Source organism: Ustilaginoidea virens, chromosome 2, assembly GCF_000687475.1.
Source record: "Ustilaginoidea virens chromosome 2, complete sequence".
Taxonomy (NCBI): Eukaryota; Fungi; Ascomycota; class Sordariomycetes; order Hypocreales; family Clavicipitaceae; genus Ustilaginoidea; species Ustilaginoidea virens.
This window is the reverse complement of record NC_057317.1, coordinates 2,474,753-2,491,003: the sequence shown is the minus strand read 5'-3', so window position 1 is coordinate 2,491,003 and position 16,251 is coordinate 2,474,753. Positions and strand designations below refer to the sequence as shown.

Genomic DNA, 16,251 nt, shown 5'->3' with positions numbered 1-16,251 from the left:
TCACTTCTTTTTTTCTTCTTCTTCTTGTTTTGGTGAGTAGGCTTTTTTCTACTATCAGTGAGATTGCCCATGTCATTTGTGTGTTTGAAATCAGGTACGGCATGTCATGAATGGCCTCGAGGTATTTGATGACGAGATGAGTTCCGTGGCGAACCGGCTCGACGTCTTTTTCTCATCATTTTTTTCGGGGGAGGCGCTGCGTCGGGGAGACAATTCTTTTCAAGATGCATTTCCAGGACGCCTTCCTTGCTCCGTGTATTGACGCCCGGTTTCCGCACGAGCGTACTGAAGAGTCCGAGGAAAATCTCGCCATTGTGTGCGGACCTGTCAAGTGCATCCACCCCCCGTCCAACGGACAATGTTGCTAACTTTTGCATTGCACAAGTTTCCTCCAATTTCTGGCATCCTCACCTCTTCGCCTCAGTCTTGAACTCGATGCTTACGCTGGCGCTTACTCGTTAAATCTCGCTTCCATCCTCGGGTTCGGATACAAGCAGCAAGCATCAGCTCGCGCCGACGCCTTTATCTCCCCAGCTTTTTCTTCTCTCATAATCACCGTCTAGGCTACATTGTCATGCGATACGGCGATAGTCAGTAAAAATTAAATGGCTCGGCAGTCTTGGAAATAGATTAGTCGAGTTTCAATTCCCACTCCCTTGAAAGGAACCTCCCCCCCGGCACCATTGGTCTATATAGGTCAACAGAGCTGCGTGTGGAAATACTGAATTACCGAGTATTCTCACCAACTCGCTCGCGTTTTGACAATTGGCATCTCTCACATCTCTGGCGGATAATTACATCTGCACCTTGTTTATCATGCCTGGAGGCGTATGTGCTGTCCTCGACTATGAGGTCGACATGATGGCTGAATATGTTGCCGAAATGGCGGTTCGCGTTGTAACCCCTGAAAGCTCGGTCACTTCGGCATTTCGCAAGTTCGTCACGCAGATTCTTACATCAACACGGCTCCCCAGCACCACAATTCTCCTGGGTATGAACTATTTAGCCAAGAGAATCAATACCTTGAAAGGCCACGGCCCCTACAAGGCATTCGAGGGTCAGGTCTGGCGGTATCTAACCGTTTCCCTTCTTCTGGGCAGCAAATTCCTCGACGACAACACATTCCAGAATCGATCGTGGTCTGAAGTCAGTGGCATTTCTGTATCGGAACTCAACTCCTTGGAGTTTGAGTGGGTCCAGGCGATGGGTTGGAGACTTTACGTCAATTTGGATCTTAGCAAAGACTACCAAGCTTGGCTTGACAACTGGGGCGAGTGGCAGCAGATGAAGAAGCGACAGGCAGCACAGGCCAGCCGTGACAGGCTTGCTTCCCTGGTGCCTGCCATCGACACGGAGCTCGCTAGACATGGCAACAGTCACCAGTCACCGCAATCGCGCTATTTGCAGGAACAACTGGCTGAATACGAACGTTACCAGGCTATAAAGGGCCAGCAACACACCTACCGCGCTCGCGACGCTGCTTGGACTCATAATCCATGGAATGCTCCGCTTACACCCCCTGACTCGGGTTATGGCACCCCGGAGTACGTCATGTCCGCTACTTCAAGCAACGCCCGCTACAACGAGTGGTTCGCTCAGGCTGCAGCTCAGTACAGCAGCCGGTATCCTCTGCAACCCGCTCAAAGCTCCTTCTTTCAGCATCATCAAACTCCCTTTGTTCCGCATTTCTCGTATAACCATGGAGCATGGGATCATGGCACAGCCGAGACTGGTTGTCCCAGCTGCGTTGGCCCGATGAAGCAGACGCCATATTTCCAGTCCCGAGGGTATGGCCAACCAGTAATGGGTTAATTCCTTGCGGCTCTCGCTTTCTTTTCCCCTTTTCCTCTGTGCAGCTTCTCCGCGGCATTTCCTGGATTCATTTCGGACACGGATCTCGTGCGCGATGACAAGAAGTCAAACTTTGTAATGGCCACGAATTCTGATGCGATTTTTTTTTCCTTTACCTTTCTTGTTCGGAACGCGTTCTGTTTTCTCCATCCTCTTCAGATACCCCCGGCACGAATAACAAAAACAAACAAGAGTGGTCGATGCAACGCCGTTTGTCGCGTATCATCCGGACCATCTCCCGAGAAGCTTGATGACGGTCACCAGTCATCTGCTGCCTGCAGTGGTTTTGATGACCAAACTCAAAAATCTTGGGTGGGGGTCATGGGACTACTCTTGTGCAAAATTTTTCTCCATGCACTACATTTCTCATTGGCACATGTTTTTAATCGGCAATTTTTTTTTTCTTCCGGCGTTTAAGGACCTGCGACAAAATTCGACGGAAATCACCTCCAATAGAGTTCACATGCTTGGTTTTAAGCGACTGCTGCTTCTGGGTTGCAGTGGGGATACTCATGCTGCACACCATGGTGTTGCATTTGGGCAACAAAAACGTCGGAATGCTTATTTGCGCGCGTCACCCGCCCTCTTGGTCAGATTGCCATTTCGCTGCCTACAAGGGTCGACTGAAAAGATTGTGGAGCGACTTGTCGGCAGCGTGGTGACTGATTTGTGAGGCTGGAGACGAGAAGCAACGGCTCCTGAGATTTGGGGTATTCATTTGTTGCACATTTAAAAGCGAAAGTTTGTGTCCGCCGATGCTTCGATCTGGCAGTCGACCTGGTGATGCATCGCCAGGCTTGAGCATGGTACATCATCCGCACGCTGACGCATCGGAATGGCATTGCGGCTCCTCCATGATTCGGTACAAAAGCAATAGGAAAAGTTTGGGAACAGTACATACAGCGCTTTCGACTACGGCGGAACTCGGCTGCGAGTTTTTTTAAATTTTTGGGATTTTCACGAAACGGTTTATGCATTGCGTTCAGCGGGCAAAACGAGCTTCATGGGCAGATTTCGTCCATATTATCGCTCTTATGGGGACTACATTTCTCTGTCTTCTCTCGGGGGTCTTTCTTTTCGTTTTTGCATGCCATGCTACCCTTGAAAGCTAAACGATTTCTTCTTTTTGCTCCTAGCCTGGATCCACCTTTGCAGGTACGGTTTGGGGAAGTGGTTCGTCTTTTTTTTTTTTTTTTTTTTTTTTTTTTCCTTCCCCTCCCGACAATATTAGACGCGTTTTTCATGAGCTGGCAATTTTTTATTTATGAAGCTGGTCCGGATGTTATTTTTTGACGGGCTTGGTTGTTTCAGCGTTGATGTTTGAAGACGGCTTGCATGGTGACGGGCCGGGCCGTCTCTTGAGTGCGTCTTGTCAGCCGATTTGATTCGCGACTTGAAGAATAGCCCCTTGGGGTTGGTAAAGGGCATTTCGTTTCGGGGGCAGGGCTGCGAGTTGAATTTGTCACCCTTGCGGTAGGCGGCTTGTGGGAAATGGAGCTGGGTCTTTCTCAAACAGTTGACTTGAGGAACCTGGCAAGTAAGGCCACGATCACATTCGTAAGGAGGGCAAGTTTGGTAGGGTGAAGGGGGCCATTTATGTCGCCTCCGCGAGAGGAGCCATGATGCAAAACGTCACCTATAGATCTGTTTACCACACGCCACACCAGGCAACACAATACATCAATTCAAAGAAGGCCCGCTATATGGAACGCACCGCGTTTTTTTTTTTTTTTTTTTTTTTTTTTTTCGCTTTTTTCACCTTTGTGATGACTACCTGAATAGGTAGGTAGTTGCGAAGCCTTGATGCGTTGTGAGGTTGGGGGGAGTCGCGAGTGTCCAGAGCCAAGTAGCGGAGGAGGGCTTGATCGGCTGAATATCGGATAATATTCGACCGCTGGAAATTCCCCACAAGTGATTACTAAGACGGAGAGAGACTTTGGGGTCTCTCGAAATGTGAGCGAGTTCTGAGGAACCAAAAACCGCAGAGTCGTGGATCCAAACAGGCAAAAAAGAAGAAAAAAAGAAAAGAAGAATAAAAGATAAAAGATAAAAGTTAAGATGAAGAGGGTGAAATGAAAAGTAGAGAAACGCCAGCATAGACATCAGGTCAATCGATCTCGAAAGGTTGCAAAGGGGTGGGTGATGAAGCTCGTTCCGTTCACCCACGAGACGCTTTTCGTTGCAGCTGACCCCCAGAGCCGTGATACAAGACTCGTAAAGATTGCTCCGCCGGGAAAGAGGGAACAGACGAAACAGGGAAAAGAAAAAAAGAGAAAAAAAAAAAAACGGAAAAAAAGGAATACGAAAAGGACCAGGGACGAGACAGCAAGCCGGGCGTCGGAACTGATCCCCTCGCTCGCTTCGCGTGGTTGACGACGGGGCGACATGGCCAACAGATTCGTCCCTGGAGGCACCATCGGACCAGCAGGCCAAGAAGCCGTCGTGGCAGACGAGCATGCGCCGCGAGCCCAGCTATCCGACAGCACGACGGAATGGGAGGCTGTCCAACAGGAGCTTGAGCAGGATCGAAAGAGGAGAGAGGAGCAGAGACTGAAAGCCGCCACGGGGGAGGAGAAGAGTCTATACGATATATTGCAGGCTAACAAAGGTTGGTCCCGTTCCCCCTTCTTTACCTTTCTCTTTTCTTTTCTTTTTTTTTTTTTCTTTTGCGTCTCATTTCGTTTTTCCTCGTCATCCTCGTTTTCCAAGTCGGCTTTGGGAAAAGGGAGGCAGGTGGGTGGCGGCAAAGGAAGGCGTTTGGACTGCGCCGACTCAGCTTCCCCAACCAAACCCCCCCAATGGCAAGGTCGGACTTATCGCGCGTGTGTATGCTGTCTGGTGTATATGTTGACAAGGCCTGCCGCTCGCCGTGGCGGCGGGGGAGGGGGCTGGGAAATGCAGCCGCGAAACAAGCCGCTTTCGAAGAGCAGAACAGGATCCGGAACCAGTTCCGAGCGCTGGACGACGACGAGATTGAGTTCCTGGACGAGGTGGTGGCTTCCAAGAGGAAGGAGGAGGAGCGGGTGCGGAAGGAGACGGAGGACGGGCTGAGGGCGTTTCGGGAGCAGCAGCGGAGGACGGGTGGCGGCGGCGGCGGCGGCGGCGGCGACGGCGGCGAGGGGGGCGAGGAGGAGCCCGTGGAGGGATGGAGTCTGGGGAGGAAGCGCAAGAGGGGGAGGGAGAGGGAGCGAGGGCTCGTCAGGAGGAAGACGGGGGACGACGAGGGGCGGCAGGACGTGCGGGCGGCGGGCGGCAGCGAGGGCGGCAGCGAGGGCGGCAGCAAGGGGCGGCAGCCGGCGCTGGAACACGGGGCGAGCAAGGACACGGGCAAGAAGGCGGTTGGGCTGGTAAGCTACGGCTCGGACGACGGCTCGGATGACTGAATAGACGGGACGGGCGGTCTGCCCTCGCTCCCAACGTGGACGAGGCTTTCTTTATAGACCAAGAAAAACCAAGAATCTGTACATAGTCTTACACAGTCTTGGACATGAGGGAGAGTTTCTACTTGAAGCGTAGTTGACATGCTATGCCTGCTTTGTTGTGCATGCTCCCGGGAGAGATGATGCCCCCGGAGAGAGGGGGCAAGAAAAAATACAATAAAACAAAAACGCCTGCCCTGCGGATCACTGTCGGGCAGACAACTAGTCACCGTCCAGGCGGCCGACGTTGGGACCCCGGGGCTTGCGCTCAAACGAGCTGGCTCCCCATCGCCACAGGCTCCTCAGGCTGCCCTTGATCCAGCCCTCGACCTCTTCCTCCGGGACGGCAACCTGGGCGGCGCGCGCCTCATCTTGGGGCAGCATCTCGAAACGGCGCATGCGCGCGGCGATCCGGGGGTCAAGGACCATGGCAGACGCCCATATTCGTTCCTTGGGAGGCTCGGCAGCGGCCGCCTCCTGGTCCTGGTCCTGGTCCTGGTCCGGGTGCGGGTCCGTCTTGGGCTCCTCCGTCTTCCACGTGCTCGACGGCCAGTCTCGCTCCTCGTGTTCCAGGACGCGCTGCTGCTCGTACTGGCCGTCGGCCTCGCGCCAGTCGCGGGCGGCGGCGAAACAGACGGCGGCGACTTGACGGCCAATGTCGTCTGCGAGGTGGCGGCGGTTGAGGAAGCGCCCGAGGCGGACTAGGGTCTGCGAGAAGCCGAGACGATGGGGCAGCGGGATGACGGCCGAGGGGGCGAACTCGGCGGGGATGCCGGGCGGAAGCGCGGCGGCCTCGTAGTCGTCGGTCGTGTTGTGCGGCCGGGGCTGAGCAGGCCGGGGGGGCTGTTTGTCCTGCTGCTTCTCCGGCTGCTTCTCCGGCTGCTTCTCCGGCGACTCCTCCTTGGCGTCCTTGTCGTCCGGGCCGGGCGCCGCATCGGCAGCCGGCTCGGGCGTCGGTTCCGACGGCTGCGACGGCCCCAGGGGACCCAGCCAGCCTTCGTGGATGCCGCGCACGTACTCCTTCCAGGTGTGGCGGCCGACGACGACGTCGCCTCTGATGCCCTCGTAGTCATTGACGCCCATCTTCCTTCTCACGTCTTGGACGACGGCGTCGTTGGTCGGGGCCAGCTTCTCCTGGGGCCGCTCGCCGGGCATTCGCGACCGGCGGATGTTTTCCGCCACCGCCGCCCTCACGTCGCCCTGCTGCCGGCCTTGGACAAACTCCCAGTCGAGGCCCGAGGCCGCCAGGACGGGCTTGACGTACTCGATGAAGTGGTCCTGGGCGACGCGCAGCCCGTCCCCTGGGGGCGCCTCGAGGTACACGGTCAGCTTCCGGGGCAAGGCGTTGGCCGGGCGGACGAGCTCCCGGGAGAGGGGTTCCACGGCACGCCGCCACTTGGCGGTGGCGCGCTTCTTCTCGCGCTTGTCGTAGACGACGGCGCTGGTGAAGGCTCCGGTGACGGCCCAGAAGATGAGCCAGTTGCGCGACGGGAGCTTGCGGGGAAGAGCGGGGAGGCCGAGCATTCTGAGGGCCGGGTTACGGGGTTTCGGCGGCGAAGGTGCTGGTGCTGGTGCTGGTGATGGTGCTGAGCCGGCGGCGGCGGCGGTTGTGGTGCTTGTGGCGGCATCGGCGCCGGGCGGTTGAGGATGCGCCATGCCTGCGGCGGCGACGTGAGGGTGTCTAGAGGGCAGGATCGGATGGCATCGAGTTGGATGGGCGCCAGCTTGCCGGATGGGAGTGGGGGGGGGGGTTGGATATCAAGGGTGGTTAAGCTGGGCGGTCGAGTTTTCGGCTGCGTCTGTTGGCTGCGTTTTGCATTCTGCTCCTGCTGCTGTCGGGAAAAAGTAGATGGGAAAAAAGTTGTCGTGATAAGGGCGCACCTTCCTTGGGCGCGCGATAAGACGCGGAATGGAAAAACCCTGGCAGCCTGAAGCTGGGGTCCAGCGGCATCGGCCGGCCGGCCAATCACGGAGCGTTATCAACGCTAGATTTTCTGTTGCACGGCAGGCATGATCAGGGGAAGGTGCAGCAGAACCGCACCGGGAAAAAAAAAATAAAATAAAAATAAAATAAAATAAAATAAAAATAAAAATAAAAATAAAATGGCCCCCTTGCAAAGACGTGAAAAGAAAGAACAAGACAGCTGCAACACGGCAAGAGTTTAGGAAAGTGACAGCGCTGCTGCTGCTGATGGCCCAAGCAGGCGAGGCTGCAGGCGGTGGGAGAGCCAGGTAGGTCCCTGCACGAGGAGGTGCCTACCTCAGGTACCTAAGGTACCTGGGTCCCTGGGTCCCCTGGGTACGCAAACTTGACCAAGTCAGGGGTAGACGGAACAAACTTATGCCAAGGGAACAAGGGACTTGCATATCAAGGAAGAAAAGGAGGGGCTGATGCCCATCCCTGAGACAAAGACAAAGGCAAAAAAAGTCAATTCGAACCAGACCAGAATCAGACCAGACTGCATGTGGACTGCTGAGCAAACGGCGGCCAGACCCAGGCCCCGCACCCACCGCCGCCCTTGTACTCCGGTCCTGGAGCCAACCAGACATATTGATCACCGCCAATCTGGTTGGCTGCCCCCCCTCCTCCCCCTGGGTGCCCAGGTCCCCAGGCCCCCAGGCCCCCAGAGCCTCCTGCCCAGGCCTCCTTTCAGCCCTCGACCCCCCCAGGCCCGACCCCCCAGGCCCGACCCCCCAGGCCCGACCCCGACCCCCCCGTGGGCCGCAGCCAAAAAGCCCAAATCCCAAAGCCCAACCCACGACACGACACGACACGGCACGCCCGTCCTCATCGTCACCACCATCCTGCCGTCTCCCGACTCTCAAACCAAACCCCCCTCCGTTGCCCTTTGCAAGGCCTCCTGCAGAAACACGCACGTCGTCGACTCGCGAGATGGACCCCAACGGCAACCGGCTGCACCTCAACTTTGGCAGCAATGAGCGTGTCCCCGTACCCGACCGAACCTACCCCACGACCCCCTCCACCTTTCCTCAGCCCGTCTTCTCTCCCACCAGCGCGCAGCAAGCCCAAGCTGGCCTCCAGCAGCAGCCGCAACAACAACAACAACAACAACAGCAACAGCAACAACAGCAACATCAACAACAACAACATCAGCAGCAGCAGCAGCAGGCGTATGGCGCTGGCTATGCTCCCCAAGGCTACTTTGCGCAATCCGCCGCCGCCTACCCTGCCGGCGGCTATCCCGCTCAGACGGTGAGCAACGACTATGCTCATGCTCAGAATGGCTACTATCATCCCCGTTCCAACACCCCCGGCACAAACGACCCCAACACCGGTCTGGCTCATCAATTCTCTCACCAGAACCTGGGTGGTGCCGCGCGAGCTGCCCCCCGGGGCCCTTCGCCTTCTCAGCGTCCCCGGACGGCCGGCAGCCAACCTCCCGGCTACACCAACTACTCCAACCCGCCTCCGCTGCCCACCCAAGGCGCACCGGCCGCCGGAGAGTTCCAGGTCGCTCCCGAGAGGAACCCAGATCGCTACGGTCCCAATGCCAATAGCAACCAGAAGAAGTGCTCGCAGCTGGCTGCCGACTTCTTCAAGGATAGCGTGAAGCGGGCCCGTGAGCGTAATCAGAGGTGCGTCCACTCCCAAACCTTGGAAGCAAGAACCCGTTCGCTAATCTTGCTCACTCTCTCCAACCGCGCAGACAGAGTGAGCTCGAGCAGAAACTGGCAGACCCCTCACAGAGTGCTGCTAGGAAGGAGCAGCTGTGGTCGACTGCTGGTCGCAAGGAAGGGCAGTATCTGCGATTCCTGCGAACCAAAGACAAGCCGGAAAACTACAACACGGTCAAGATTATCGGCAAGGGCGCATTTGGGGAAGTGAAGCTGGTGCAGAAGAAGGGGGATGGCAAAGTCTACGCCATGAAATCCTTGATCAAGACGGAAATGTTCAAAAAAGACCAGCTGGCCCACGTTCGATCCGAGCGTGACATCCTGGCCGAGTCGGACAGCCCTTGGGTCGTCAAACTCTACACAACATTCCAGGATGCCTACTTCCTCTACATGCTGATGGAGTTCCTGCCCGGCGGCGACTTGATGACCATGCTCATCAAGTATGAAATCTTCTCCGAGGATATCACGCGCTTCTACATTGCCGAAATCGTCTTGGCCATTGAGGCTGTCCACAAGCTTGGCTTCATCCACCGGTTCGTGTTGCGTGCTTGCCTTTTTTTCCTTGCTTTCTCCTGCTCTCTCTTGCTCTCTACTTGTTAAGGGGGGGGGGGGGGGGGGGGGGGGGTGGGGGGGCGATTCAATGCTGACTGACTCTCGTGTGCCGCACGCTTAGTGATATCAAACCTGACAATATCCTGCTTGACCGAGGCGGCCACGTCAAGTTGACGGATTTCGGTCTGTCCACTGGGTTCCATCGGCTACACGACAACAACTACTACCAGCAACTGCTGCAGGGCAGATCGAACCGACCTCGCGACAGAAACTCGGTCGCCATTGACCAGATCAACCTCACAGTCAGCAATCGTTCGCAAATCAACGACTGGAGGCGGTCACGGAGACTGATGGCGTACTCGACTGTCGGCACTCCTGATTACATAGCCCCTGAAATCTTCACTGGCCACGGATACTCGTTTGACTGCGACTGGTGGTCCCTGGGCACCATCATGTTTGAGTGTCTGGTCGGTTGGCCGCCGTTCTGTGCCGAGGATAGCCACGACACCTATCGCAAGATTGTCAACTGGAGGCAAACGCTGTACTTTCCAGACGACATCACCCTCGGTGTCGAGGCTGAAAATCTAATCCGAAGGTAATTTTCCGGTGCATTTGGTGGTCTTGCACCATGATACGATGCTAATGTTTCTTGCCCCTTCCAGCATGGTCTGCAACACGGAAAACCGGCTTGGACGTGGCGGTGCGCACGAGCTCAAGAATCATCCCTTTTTCCGGGGTGTCGAGTTTGACAGCCTTCGTCGCATTCGGGCGCCGTTCGAGCCTCGCCTGACATCCAACATTGACACCACCTACTTCCCCACCGACGAGATTGACCAGACCGACAACGCCACCGTCCTCAAAGCACAGGCGCTGCAGCAGGGCCGCCAGATGGAAGAGTCTCCAGAAATGAGTCTGCCATTCATCGGCTACACCTTTAAGCGATTCGATAACAACTTTCGCTAGGTGAGAGGGATGAGACCGGGGGGGGGGACGGAAAGAAACGGGTGGGATTCGTACATGCCGCGCAGGGAGCTGGCCTTACCCTTTGAAAGCAGTCTGTACCTGTGTGCTGCATGCAGCCAGAAAACGTCGATTCATGGGAAGCAGTTTAGAATGCAGTCTTGAACATGCAAGCCAGGGTAGATCAGCACGGAGTGTTGAAGGCAGTCATGCTGATGTATCCTGTCATTGCCATAAGCCATGTCACGTTGTCGTATGTCGTATAAAGGCGTCTCGTCTATAGTACAGTTGATATTTCAGGACCTGGGTATCTAAGATGGATGTTTCCCCGCATGAGACGACGAGGAAAAGCCGACGATTTGTCGCAGTAGCTCGATTTCTCCATGCAGTTCTCTCCCTCTCTGTCTCTCTCTCTCTCTTTGCACCCTGCTTTGCTCTTCTTGTTCCTCGTGTTCCTTTTTTTTTTTTTTTTTTTTTTTTTTTTGGAGCTGCTCCCCTTTTCTGCTGGCACTTGCTCTCTCAACTTCACCAACTCCACCCCCCCCCCCCCCCCCCGGCCGCACCCTTCTCGGTCACCTCCTGGCTGCCAGCCCGGGCGCCGCGTTGAAGCGCTCCTCGCGCTCCGTCATAAACATGACCTGGATCCAAAACTCCTTGGCGTCGGGGTCCCAGAAGCAAAACTGGCGGCCGTCCCTCTTGTCCAGCTCCCTGGCGGGGACCTTGAAGCCGACCGTCTCGTAGGGCTCGGCGGCGACGAGCAGGTACTGGAAGGTCCGGTCGGGCTCCTCGACGCGCTGGGTGAAGGCGTTCATGACCTGCCACTTGGGCGTCATGTCGGGCGCGGCCTCGGGGTACTGCAGCTGGAAGAGCAGCCCCTGCTGGCGGGTGACGGGGTCGCGGACCTTTGTGATTTTGTAGCCGGGGCGGCCGATCTTGACGGCGTTGCGGCGCGGGCCGCCGGCGCCGGCGCCGACGAAGCTGGCGGCCACGCTGGACGGCAGGCCGGTGGCCGGGTCGACGCCGTGCTTGCCCTCCCTGTGCTCGCGGGCGGCGCGGCGGGCCAGGTTGGTCTGGTGCTTCTTGCCCTGGGTGTGGGCGAGGTACGAGCCGTCGTTCTGGTGGACGGTCAGGCAGAGGCGGCACTCGAACGAGCCGACGTGGTTCTTGAAGAAGTAGGGGTCCTTGTCGAGGTCGATGGTCTCGAGGGCGAGCTTGCGGAGGCGTTCGCGGCGGTCGGCGTTGGTGGCCGAGTACGAGGCCACGCCGCCGCCGCCGAACTTGGAGCCGGCGCGGTTCTGGTAGTCCATCGGATGGGATGGATGGATTGGATGCGCGCGCAAAGGGGATTGGAAGGGGCTGTGATGATGAGCCCGGTGATTTTTTATTATTATTATTATTATTTTTTTTTTTTTGGGATTGACGTTTGCAAGATGCAAAAGATGGGGGGCCAGATCCGGGCGTCACGTTGCTGTGGGCCTGTCCGGGGAATGAGCCAATCAGCACGCGGGCGGGCTAAAGCCAAGTGTTCGAGACGAAACTCTGTAAAATACATTTATTGCGTGATCAGTATGTATGTACGAGCAGACACATTGACATCCCCCACGACGGTGCAGCTGCTGACGAGACCCCAGAATCGGGGCTTGCACGGGGCATGCCTTCCATTGCCGTTGCCAATGCCGTCTGCTCGTCTCTGTTTCCTTTTCCTGCTGGCAGAAAGCGTGCCCGAGATAAGCTGCCGACATACATGCATATGGAGCCGGGTGTTGAAGCCGAGCGAGCCGACGTACGTCCGTACTGTACTTGTACTGCCTGGCTGCCCCCGTAGCCGGCGCTCAGGCTGGCCACTCTGCCGCGCGACTTGGGTACATGTAGCAAGCTGCAGCTGGCGCCGGCTGCCTGGCAGGAGGTTGCAGTTGCAGTTGCAGACTCGGTCTGGTTCCAGCGGTTGCAAGTGGCAGAAAGTATTGACCAGACGTTGACATGCAACGCTCAATGTTCAACCATCCATCATCCATCATCCATCATCCATCATCCATCATCCGTCATCCCGCCCACGCCCAGCGACGGCAAGCCGTCCCGGTCCCGGACTTGGTGCTGACATACGGAGCGATTTGGCTTCCGCCCTTCCATCTCATTTCTACTTGTCTGCGAATCGCTGTCCGAAACAAAATGACAAAACGTCCCCCGAGGCCTGCCTTTTGCCGCGTTTCGAATCTGCGCGGCACCACAGGCTGGGCACCCACTACTCGCCTTTGCATCGAGATGGCTCGCTCGCACCAATCGCTAATAAGAGGCCAGGCACCTCAGCTACTCCGTGCTCCAGTCCAGAGTCGATACTCGGTCCAAGGTACTCCGTACTCACTCGGTGGGCCCACCATCTCCGTGAATAGTCCGCGCAGCACGGGCGGACCCATAGTCTCAGGTACTCCGCTCCGTTACTTTGCCCTCGTGCCACTCTTCCCCGCCATCTTCCCCTCTCCCATCCCCTCCCCCCCCCCCTTTGGCATGCTATGCTGTTCGTACTTCGTACTGCGTACCGTGTATCAGGCAGGTCTTGCTTGGCACGCGTCTGTGCTTTGGCAGGCAAGAGGACAAGAGCACGGTTGCACGGTTGCACGGTGCATGGACAGCAAGGCCAGGTCACGTGCCTCCTTCGTGCAACGCCAGAGAAAGAAAGAACCACCAGCCTGGCCCATCCCGACCTGCAACAACCAGGCAGTTGTACGGAGTAGTCCGTAGCAGATCCAAAAAGACGGCAAGCAGCCAGCCTCCCCAGATCTACGGGGATCCCCGACCAGCCCCTTGCTAGCTCGCTTGACCTGGCTGCTGCATCCGTGTGGCTAATTACATACATGGGCGGCTAATTTCACTCCGGATTTCACATGCAGTCAGCTCGGAGGGCGACGCAGACTCGGAAGCCATCTCCACCCCCCGCCCGTACACGTATCTCGCCGACTTCCCGCCTGTTATTAATCCGGCTGATTTACGTGTCCGCCCTGGATGAGCGCCCCCCCCATGGCCATTGACCGAGACCCAAATGGGGCAAATCCACGCAAGTTTCGGTTCGCTATAGTTCGCGCGGACAACTGTCAAGTTGTCTAGTGAGTGGAGGGGGATTTGGGCCCAACGCGACAAGGTCTGTCTGAGAGCATGCAAGCTGTCTCTCTCTGTGCAGCAGGCAGCAGTCGACATCGTCAGCAATGCTCGCAAAGGGGCTTGTTCCAGCCTCGCTCTTGTTCATCAATCGTACCCGAACCACGAACCAGTCGGTTTGTCGCGGTGGCTGGCACCCAATGAGGCCCATGTGGGCAAAAAAGCGGTGTAAGAAAGCCTTGGAGGGACGCAGATAACTAATCAGGTTCTGGTGCGCCGCTCGTACAATCAATCGTCTTGCCTTGACATGAGAACCAGTAGTCTGCTACTAGGCCGGCTTGGCCTATCGGTGTCTGTCTGTCCGTCCAATCGCAGAAAACCCGGCTGGGAGAGTGATCCTCCATGGCGCAGGATTCCCAAAAGAACTGCCGTCAGAACGGCTCGCTGTGTACCTGTACCCTTGCTGACCAACTTCCCATGCAGCCTGGTCGCACTTGGATTGACCTCTTGTTGAAGCGTTGCCACCGTCATGACTCGGCCCGAGCAGGCAGAACCCCTTGATCCGCCGACTTGTCTTGGATGGCGTCTGGAGTCTGGGCAATACTATGTATGTATGGGCACGGCCAACCTCCGAGTGGAACATGATATTCCTTGGAGACGGGCAAAAGGCGGTTTCGTCATGGAATGCAGCCTTTGCTTTCCATTAATTGATCTGGTGACAAGAAACCGGCATCGTAGGCGACGTCATGGGATCTGCCGCTATGGACCGACGCTGCGATTCTGCATGTACAAGGCGAAACACTATCCTGAGTTAGTCCCATGTCCTGGGATTCAGTCGTGAAATCAATCCTTGCTTTCCATTGGCGGCCCTCGCCTCGTTCTTGTGCCCGAAAACCGTGCACACATCAGCTTCATCTCACGCCTTGTCGAGCCCAGACAGCGGCTTGCCGGGCAACAACTATTCCGTGCGAGCAAGTGCCCGCCCGTCTTGAATCGACGGTTTTGTGGTTGCGCATGTGCATCGCCGAAAGCGAGAAGCGTCGTGACTGTAAAGAGCCGAGGACTCGATTCTTGGAAAACTGCCGGGAATTTCTTGGGCTGGAAATTCGACGGATGAAATTGGAGCTTCAGGATCAGGAGGGGTGGAGGGGTGTGGATGGAGTCTGGACGGCAGGAACCAGGCAGGCACGGGCACGGTTAGCGAAAGGGTGGGGCCATCCGCTCCGTCCGCAATCAATCTACCCCAGACCAGACGGTCCCGGTCCCGGTCCCGTCCAGTCCCTTGCGTAAAACAGCGACATACAAGGGGGGTGGGTGTGCTGCCGGTGCAAGTGACTCTAGCTACCAGGTACCTACCTACCTACATTACCTACCTAGGTACCTTGGGAGGTACCTGAGAATAAATTTCCCAATCAAGTTCCGTATTGTACGGACTCCGGAGTTGGTAGGAAGGGGATGAGGATCGACAGACAAGGGAAAGCTGCTGCTGGTGGGTGCGGAGTAAGTAGGTAGGTAGGGTAGGTGCGGTGCAAGTAGGTGCTCCGTACCTGCCGCTCACCGTACTCACCGCGCGCGCGCCTTCCTTCAATGGGTACCCAGAGTCCAGAGTCCAGACCTTGGTGTCAACATCGTCGGTCGATTATGCACGGCAGCCCAAACATCACGCTCCTTGGCCACATGTAGCCTTCTTGTAGCCTTCTTGTTGGCTTCTTAGGCTTTCTCGAACGGTTGGGTTCCGACCCAGAGCCAAGGCCTAGTGTTCTTGTTGTTGTTGTTGTTGTTGTTGTTGTTGTTGTTGTCAAGCCGGCCTTGGAGCTTGGAGATGTGCAACGCAACGATGGCCAACCAGCTCTGACAGGAACCCTGTCTGTCTCAAGTTTCAACTCCCTGCTTCGAACGGCATCTTGTCCAGGCCATGTGAGCGACGGGTTGTACGATGGCGTTCGGGTCCAGGAGCCTCATCGGCTACTAATGGCCCCTGTCTGTGGCGCCACGTTCTCACGGTTGGCGCGGTCTTGCTGCCCTTCCTTGCTGCCCTTCCTTGCTGCCCTTGCTGCCCTTGCTGCCGCCCCATGGATGTTCCTGGTGCCTGAGCTGGCCCAGGACGACACGACAACCCACTCGACACCCTCGCGACAACCCACTCGACACCCTCGCGACAACCCACTCGACACCCTCGCGACAACCCACTCGACACCCTCGCGATAACCCACTCGACACCCACTCGGTTGCCAGCCAACTGCCATGCCGTCAGAACTCACCACCACCCATCTCGTCCAACAAACGTCCCTGATGGAGGAGGGTTGGGGGAGCTGTCCATCGCTTTTGCCACTGAGCCTGCATCAAACGGCGTCGATACTCGGCACAAGACACGCCAAGCAAGAGTCGTCATGAGGTCCTGCGCAGTGCGGAAGAGTTATGACAGAAGGCAAGGCAGGCCCCTTTTCCATTGGCTCGATGCTTGTCTGATGCCCACTGCAGTTTCAGCTCAGTGGTCGGGCCCGCGAGACACACCTCGGCCTCGCAAGTCCTCAGCGTGGGATTTCCTCTGCAGTGCTCCGTACAGCATCACCACAGGCCGCTGGAGGAGGCTCCGTGAGATGTGGAATTAGCCAGCACTTGCAACGGAACCACGAGGTGGGAACCCCGAACCCAAGCATCAATCTTTCTCCGCAACCAAAGAAAACAAACGACTGGGGCCTGGAGTGCCCTGATGATCAACCAAGCTGAGCTGTACTCG

General features: G+C 56.9%; 5 protein-coding genes across 5 annotated transcripts; 3 read left to right on the top strand and 2 right to left on the bottom strand.

The window, feature by feature from the left end:
• Nucleotides 1-816: 816 nt before the first annotated feature.
• On the top strand, nucleotides 817-1,812 carry UV8b_02427 (uncharacterized protein; the record flags this gene model as incomplete). The annotated part of the gene is made up of 1 exon (XM_043139925.1): nucleotides 817-1,812. The coding sequence occupies one exon, from the start codon at nucleotides 817-819 to the stop codon at nucleotides 1,810-1,812; it is 996 nt and encodes a 331-aa protein (XP_042995859.1).
• A 2,424-nt stretch (nucleotides 1,813-4,236) lies between these two features.
• Nucleotides 4,237-5,234, top strand: UV8b_02426 (uncharacterized protein; the record flags this gene model as incomplete). The annotated part of the gene is made up of 2 exons (XM_043139924.1): nucleotides 4,237-4,459; nucleotides 4,753-5,234. 2 exons carry the CDS (start codon nucleotides 4,237-4,239, stop codon nucleotides 5,232-5,234), a joined length of 705 nt encoding a protein of 234 aa, XP_042995858.1.
• A 258-nt stretch (nucleotides 5,235-5,492) lies between these two features.
• Nucleotides 5,493-6,926, bottom strand: UV8b_02425 (uncharacterized protein; the record flags this gene model as incomplete). Its single annotated transcript, XM_043139923.1, has 1 exon — nucleotides 5,493-6,926. The coding sequence occupies one exon, from the start codon at nucleotides 6,924-6,926 to the stop codon at nucleotides 5,493-5,495; it is 1,434 nt and encodes a 477-aa protein (XP_042995857.1).
• A 1,237-nt stretch (nucleotides 6,927-8,163) lies between these two features.
• Nucleotides 8,164-10,421, top strand: UV8b_02424 (uncharacterized protein; the record flags this gene model as incomplete). Its single annotated transcript, XM_043139922.1, has 4 exons — nucleotides 8,164-8,867; nucleotides 8,939-9,439; nucleotides 9,580-10,053; nucleotides 10,121-10,421. The coding sequence occupies 4 exons, from the start codon at nucleotides 8,164-8,166 to the stop codon at nucleotides 10,419-10,421; spliced, it is 1,980 nt and encodes a 659-aa protein (XP_042995856.1).
• Nucleotides 10,422-10,990: 569 nt separating this feature from the next.
• On the bottom strand, nucleotides 10,991-11,725 carry UV8b_02423 (uncharacterized protein; the record flags this gene model as incomplete). Its single annotated transcript, XM_043139921.1, has 1 exon — nucleotides 10,991-11,725. One exon carries the CDS (start codon nucleotides 11,723-11,725, stop codon nucleotides 10,991-10,993), a length of 735 nt encoding a protein of 244 aa, XP_042995855.1.
• Nucleotides 11,726-16,251: the final 4,526 nt, after the last annotated feature.